The following is a 7,288-nucleotide window of genomic DNA, read 5'->3' on the forward strand; positions in this document are numbered from 1 at the left end:
GTCAGACCTCCTCGGGGTCGGGTCAGACCTCCTCGGGGTCGGGTCAGACCTCCTCGGGGTCGGGTCAGACCGTCTCTGGGTCGGGTGACGGGACGTCGGGTTCGGTGGGTTTCTTAAACACGGGTCACCTCTACGAGGTTTCTGTCGACCAATCACAGCTAGGAGGAGGAGTAGACCCGAGTGAGGTCGGAGAACCCGACAGTTGTCCTGAGACAGACCTGGACTCCCAGGGACAGGTGGACGGAGGAGAGACGGGTGGAGATGTCCCTTTCTGTCAGTCAGGTGACCTGACCGGCAGCGTGGAGAACCTGGAGGTGGTGGTGGTGTCGGAAACGCAGGACGAGCTCGTTAAAGGACTCACTGCCACCATTTTAAATGGGGGCGGGTCGCTGGTCTTGGACGAATCCGGACCGTCCCACAGCCCTGAGGAGGTCCCACAGGTCCACGGAGGACAGGAGGTCATCGCCTACTTTGAGACCATACCAAACGTTCTGCCCTGCGAGACGTCGGCCCGGTTCTGCTTCTCCCCGGACACGGTGCTGTCGTCCGCCCTGAGCTCCGAGCCCATCTCCTCCACCCTGCCCATCGTGTCCAAACACGTCCCGCCCGCGCCGCTGGTCCTGACCCTGGAGGACGGAGGCGGAGCCACGTCGGAGCCGGAGGAGCCGGAGCAGCTGGAGCAGCTGGAGGAGCACCGGTGAGCGCCGACTCCTGATTTCTCACCTGCTTATTCATGAAGAGCTCTAATGGCACCTCCTGTCCGGTTCTGTTTGGGCCGAGCAGGTACCACCGGGACAGTCTGAGCAAGGAGCAGCTGGAGGCCATCGTGGCCGAGCTGCAGAAAAAGGTCAAAGTTCTGCAGCAGCGCCACCGCCGGCACCTGGAGAAGCTGGTGGGCCTGGAGAGCACGGTGAGCCGTCTGCGGCAGAGCAACCTGCTGAACGAGGAGCGGCTTCAGCTGCTGGAGAGGGTAATTATCAGGACCAGGAGCCGAAGGTTCGGCTGGAGTCATGGAGACAGTCAGTGAATCTGCTGAGTCATCAGACTCGCTATCGGCTTCCAGTTTTTATTTTTCTGTATTGTTTGTTTTCAGTCTAACTCCTTCTGTAGACACTGTTATTTTAGCTGTTGTATCAAAAGGTTCGGCTGCTGTAACTTTTATGCTTTTTACAATATTTAACTTTATTTACAAATATTTTCCCCATAGAAATGCAAGATCTTTCTGTTTGAAACTTCTGTTTCTGTCTTCTTGTGCTGCTTTTAGCTTTTACTTCTGTTAGCTTTGAGCTAGTATTCTGCAAATTTTAGCTTATAGCTACTCTTTTGCTACGTTAGCTTTTAGCTATCTTTAGCCATCAGAGTCAGGCTAGTTTGGGCTTTTTAGCTAGCCCTCTGCTACTTTTTGCTTTTAGCATTTCCTCCTTTTAGCTTTAGGCTAATGTTAAGTGTCTTTTGGCTTTTAGCTTGCGTGTCTTTCAGCTTGTGTTCAGCTCCTCCGTCAGTCCGTTTGTCTCGTTTGTCCCTCAGGCGTTTCTTCAGACGACCACGGCGGCGTCAGATCCTCCTGAAACCGTGACCATCATCTACGAGGACGAGGCTGCGTATTTTTATACTCCGACAGACGATGAAGGGACGACGTTGGGACAACATGTGACTGTGGACATGTGACTGTGGACATGTGGCTGTGTCCTCTGTGTGTCTCCGTCAAAGAAAAGAGGCTGTTAATCTTTAAAAACTAATATTTTGATCTGTTTGGTTTCTTTAATGAGTCTTGGATGAACTCTGCAGGGATATGAATAATGGGACAGGTTTGAATGTTTTTTTAAGGTTTTCTTTCCATCAACTTTTGTTTCTCCTTTAAAATAATTTGTTTCTGATCATTCACCAATAAACAGGACTTTTCTTCAGTTTCAGGCCTCAGTTCTGTAATTATCATGAATCTCTGCAGGTTTAAACCCAACAGAATGACTCAGAAACAATAAATCCTCCGGCTGAAGGTTTGGTTCAGTTTCAGAGTAACTCTGAGCAAACGGCTGCACAGAAATAACAGAATTTAATTCAGTTTCTTTATATAACAACATTTCAGGACTGAAGCCTCATCGAGGCCTGAAACAGAAACCGGTCTGAGGTCTTACAGAGGTTTGACGAAGGACGGCCAAATGTTTTAATATTAAACACAATAAAAACGTTTGTTTAGGAGAAAGTTAATGATTGTAAACTTTAAAACTTCTACTGGAACGTGTGCATTTATGACACTTTCCAGGTTTTGAGCGAAGCTTTAAAACACTTTATTTCGTCTTTTAGCTGCAGTTTGATTCGACTCGGCGTCTCTCCTCACGGTGCAGCTCCTGTCCTGCCCTCCAGGGGGCAGCAGAGGCAGCTGTGAATCCAATAACGGATTATGTAGGAAAAAATACCATAAAACTGCAAAATACTAAACAGGAAATGAGGTCAGAGTACATATTCTCTGTAGTGTTGATCATGTTTCATTACAAAGACAGTGTACTGTTAGCAAAATATCTCATATCTGAAGAAATTTAATGAAACTCAAAGTAATAAATGAACACGTCTGCAACCGATTAACGTTTGGAGTCAACCCTATCCAACATGGCCGACACAGAAACGGCTTCAAGCTGCTGAAGATGTCAGATCCTGAGATGAGATTTGGTGTGGTAATACATCTCACATGAAGTGGCTGTAGCGGCCATCTTGAGGAGGGTGGCATGCTTCATCAGGAGTGTTCAGGGAGTGTTTGCTTCAGAGGGACAATATTAAAAAACCCTAAAAAAATCACATTTATCAATAAACTACAGAGATGAGCTGTTGGTTCACTTTGGGGGAAATTTAAGAGCGAGTTTGTAAATTAAATGAGTTCACTTCCTGTTTAAGACGGACAGAATCCTGCTCACTAGTCGGTTTGTTTGAACTGATTTGGTCCAGAATTCACCAGAGAAAGCAGTAAAACTAACAGAGACGCCTGCAGGGTTTATTTTACTTTCCTGTTCAGTAAATCAGAACATGAAGATCTTTAACTCCTGTGTTTTGACCTTTAACGGCTTCAGTTCTGATCTGTTCACTTTGGGTTTGTTTGTTTTACAGAATATCAAACCAGCGTTTTTATCTCAGCTGGAATGAGAGGGAGGAATAATCTTAATCAGCTTTTATCAACGCAGATTCAGGAGTTCACATTCTGGAGGCTCACATCAGGTTTCTTCCTGTCCTCTTCAAACTCACTTAATGATGTTTTCCAAAACAAACATGTCCGTGTTTTTTAGATTTTAATAACTTAGGCTGTGAGTCTGAAACTACAGCTGTAGGTCCGAAACCCTCCTGGTCCTGGAGGTCCTGGAGGCCGTTATTCTGCAGGTTTCAGGTGTTTCTCTGCTCTGACTCACCTGATTTAATGACTGAGTGATTACCAGACTTCAGAACCTGAAGAGAAACATCTGAAACCTGCAGGTTAGAGGACCTCCAGGACCTCCAGGACCTCCAGGACCAGGACTGGGCTCCTTAAAGGGGAAATTCTGTGTTTGTTTGACGTACATGTGAGTAGTCAGCATCTCACCTGCAGCAGCATTTCAGTTTGGAGAAACAGAAACTCATAAAGGTCGTTCATGTTGTCACGTTTTCCCATCTGCGCTCATTGCTGCTCAGCCGAGTCCGCAGGAAGTTCTCCAACCGTCTCTAACCTCCACGGATCGGATCTCCTAGGGAAGCAACAAATCAGAGGCGAGCATCGCGGCGCCCGGCACGCTTTCATCATGTCTCTGAAAATATTTGTGGTGCTTTTAAACTTATTTTCAGAGGATTTTCTACACTAAAAATGTGGCAGAAGTAAATCCAGCAGCAGGAAATAGAAACCTAACGTGCTGACCTGCAGCAGTCTGGTGTCATTTTTAATGAGTTTCTGTTCCAGCTGACTGGACTCAGGTGGGGGGGTTGTTGCCAGCTCACCTCCCTGCCTTTCACATTCCCCGGTATCGGTCATGTGACTCCAGTTTGGCCAGAACTAACAGAGCGAGACCAGAAACCCTCACAGAACGTCCTTTCTTCTCTGATCTGAGGCGTCCAGCTTCAGGTATTCGATAAGATGGAGTTTCGTTCCTGCCTGGAACCTGGGATTCCTCTTCACAAACATTCCTCTCAAAAACAGCATTTCCACTTATTTCTGTTTCATTCAACAGTTTCTTTTTTATTATCGTACACTTCTTGCAGCATCACTGCTTCTGTAAACTTTGTGTTATTTGAGCAGAAACCGTTCGGCTCATTCAGGAGACAAGTTTAGATTTTTCACAACATTTAACTTTTTATTTAAAAAATATTTTCCTCTGCACAGAAACATTAAGATCTGTTCTCTGCTTTAGCTGCTGGCTCAGTTTTTAGCTTCTTATGCTACTTTCAGCTACAGTTCTGCTTCTTTTAACCAGTTGTTTGCTTTTTTTAGCTTCTAGCTAACTTATTTAGCCACCCTTTTGATACTTTTTTGCTATGTTTAGCTTTCAGCTAGCCTTTTGTCATTTTCAGACAGCCTTTTGCTATTTTAGCTCAGCTAACTCAGTTTCAGCTTCTTCCATCGTTTGATTTCTCAGATAAAAACTCAGTTTTCTCTGGTTTCAAACTTCTTTCACATGAAAACCAAACGTCTTTGCTCAAATATTTCTTCAGGTCTGTGATTCAGCGACTCGAAGGTGAAGGTCTGAGACATGAAATTTTATAGACCCTGGATAAAAATCTGTTGTTTATTTGTTTAAACCTGCAAAGGAAAGCCCCTAGCTGAGAGTTTTTGGTCTAATTTACAGGAAACGAGCTGAGATGCTGACACTGATCTGAGTAACGTGATCCGGCTTCAGGAGCCCTCCACCATATTTACTGTGAAATGTTGGTGAATTTTTCATGCGTCTGCCTTCAGGTGTTTGTCTTCAGGCGTTTGGGCTGCAAGCCAGGAGTCTTTGCTCTGAATAACTTCACTCTGCTGCGGGTTTTTGCAGATTAAATGTTCCCAGACGTGTCAAACAGAGCAGCTTCTCAGACCTCACTCTTCTCACCTCCAGCCTGTGAACTGATCTGTAGATAATTGTGTGTGTGTGTGTGTGAGTGTGTGTGTGTGTGTGTGTGTGTGTGTGTGTGTGTGTGTGTGTGTGTGTGTGTGTAAACTGTAACTCGGCCCTCGGCGTCAGGTGTCACAGGTAGTTTTACGGAGAAGAAACACTCACCGAGGTGTTCCCTGAGTCACGCCGTGGAGCCGCTGCAGCTTTTTCAAAATAAAACAAAGCATTCAGTACAAAAACTGTCAGTTTTATTTAAAAAACAAACATTTATGAACAAGTTAGAAACAGTTAAATGTAAAACACCAAGCTGTAAATGAAAGCATGTGAAGCAAACAAGCCGCAGTGATTAAACCGAACTTCTCCTCGCTTCTTGACGTCTGTTTAACCACTTCAGGTGTCCTGGATGACTGAGAATCCACACCGGCTGCTCCTGAACACCATAATCTCTTCAACTCTCACCCATTCACGCTTCACCACAAGAAATGAACACAGTTATTACCTCTGGTGTCTGTAACAGCTGATAAATTATACTCTTACTACAGTTCTGTTTTTAACCTTAACAGTCTTTGTTTTTTTCTTGCTTGTGAACAATTTTCAGTTGTAAACTCTAAAAAAAAAATTGCATTTAACAAAAAAGTCTGTGATTTGAAAATAACATGTTTTTCTTGAAAATGCCAGAACACAAATCAATCCACTCAAATGTCCCTTTCTGTCCCTCAAGCAGCGGTGTCCAGTCCTGGTCCTGGGGCAGGTTTTAGGTGTTTTACATCTAACACCTGCAGGTGGTGGTCCTGGAGGACCAGGGTTGGGGATCACTGCCCTGAAGGACGAACTTCACAGATGTTTGAACGGAACCCGTCCTGGACGCGTGAGTCATGTCTTTCCTTCGCTGACCTTCACTCATACGTAGTCCTTCCTCTCCAGCCCCGGGACCCCCATGGACCGGGACGCGGAGTAAGCCATCCGTGAGTTGTTGTACCTGGTCTCGCGGGGTGGACAGGAGCAGCACAGCAGCCCCCCTCCGAGGAGCAGGAGCGCCGCCGCCGCCCAGCCGATGTACAGAGCGGCCCCCAGCTCCCTGCGCTGAGCGTCGATGATCAGGGGGTTGTAGAAGTCCCTGATTATGGTGTTGGCAGACCAGGAGACGGGTATGAGCTGCATGACGCCAGAGACGATGAAGAAGACTCCGGAGATGATCATCACCTTGGCCTTGGAGGCCTCGTCCTCGATGCAGTTGGTGCACTTGGCGCCGGCGATGGCCACGAGCACGGCCAGGATGGCCAGCAGGATGGAGATGACGGTGAGGGCCCTGGCAGCCTGGAGGTCCTGGGAGAGGGCCAGCATGGAGTCGTAGACCTTGCACTGCATCTGGCCGGTGCTCTGGACCACGCAGGTCATCCACAGGCCCTCCCAGATGATCTGAGCCGTCACAATGTTGGTGCCGATGAAGGCCGTGACCCTCCACATGGGCAGGGCGCAGGCCAGGATGGCGATAATCCATCCCAGGATGCACAGGGAGATCCCAATCAGCTCCAGTCCTATAGACATGCTGAGCGCTTTTCTTCTGCTGCTGATGAATAGATGTACGTCACGGCTGAGGAGGAGGCGTTTGAGGTAATCTCAGGTCCTGAGGATCTGTTACCTCGACGTTAACCGTATCCTTTTTATACAGCAGGGCAGGTGCAGGGAGGAGCCGTCGCTGCAGATGACCTCATCCAACAGGAGGAGGTACCTGGACGCTCTCAGGACCTCCGTTATCACCTTACACGGCCCGTTTCACAAAGAGCCGGGCCACAAAGAGGCCTTTTACAGCTGAAGGGCCAGCAAGGATGTGTTTTTCTACCAGAGACCTTTTCCTGAAGGTGGATTCAGGCAGTGAGTTTGAAACTGACTCTTAAGGTCTTTGTGCACAAAAGTAAAGCAAAAACCCCCCAAAATAAATCATTTAATTAGTGTTTGTTTAGAGTCAGCTCTGTCTGTTAGCAAAATATCTCACAGACCGCTGGTTGGATTTTAATCAAACTTCCAGGAAACAGTCGATGGATAAACGTCTGCAGCTGATTGACTTTTGGAGCCGACCAAATCTAAGATGGCTGCCACATCCAACTGGCCTTAGAAAACACAAAAATAGCTATAATTCAGTCAGTTTTATAGATATTGAGCTAGGATTTGGTGTGGTAGTAGCTGAGAGTCGTCCACAGTTCATGATGTTTATTTTCAAGGTTTGAACAAAGCAGCTA

The 7,288-nt window shown here is 46.8% G+C and overlaps 2 protein-coding genes across 4 annotated transcripts in view; one reads left to right on the forward strand and one right to left on the reverse strand.

Annotated features, from left to right (window-relative positions):
* Positions 1 to 1,907, forward strand: part of LOC108248401 (THAP domain-containing protein 5-like) — a 5,232-nt gene extending 3,325 nt beyond the window's left edge. For all 3 annotated transcript variants that reach the window (XM_037974561.1, XM_037974560.1, XM_037974562.1), the window contains 3 exons: positions 1 to 697; positions 784 to 970; positions 1,528 to 1,907. In XM_037974561.1, coding sequence (XP_037830489.1) covers positions 1 to 697; positions 784 to 970; positions 1,528 to 1,668 — 1,025 coding nt within the window. In that variant the 3' untranslated portion in view covers positions 1,669 to 1,907. The remainder of the gene's footprint in view (positions 698 to 783; positions 971 to 1,527) is intronic.
* A 3,372-nt stretch (positions 1,908 to 5,279) lies between these two features.
* LOC108248400 (claudin-3) lies at positions 5,280 to 6,679 on the reverse strand. The gene has a single exon (XM_017437164.3). The coding sequence runs from the start codon at positions 6,594 to 6,596 to the stop codon at positions 5,949 to 5,951; it is 648 nt and encodes a 215-aa protein (XP_017292653.1). The 5' UTR covers positions 6,597 to 6,679; the 3' UTR covers positions 5,280 to 5,948.
* Positions 6,680 to 7,288: the final 609 nt, after the last annotated feature.

Source organism: Kryptolebias marmoratus, linkage group LG2 (assembly GCF_001649575.2).
Source record: "Kryptolebias marmoratus isolate JLee-2015 linkage group LG2, ASM164957v2, whole genome shotgun sequence".
Lineage (NCBI taxonomy): Eukaryota > Metazoa > Chordata > Actinopteri > Cyprinodontiformes > Rivulidae > Kryptolebias > Kryptolebias marmoratus.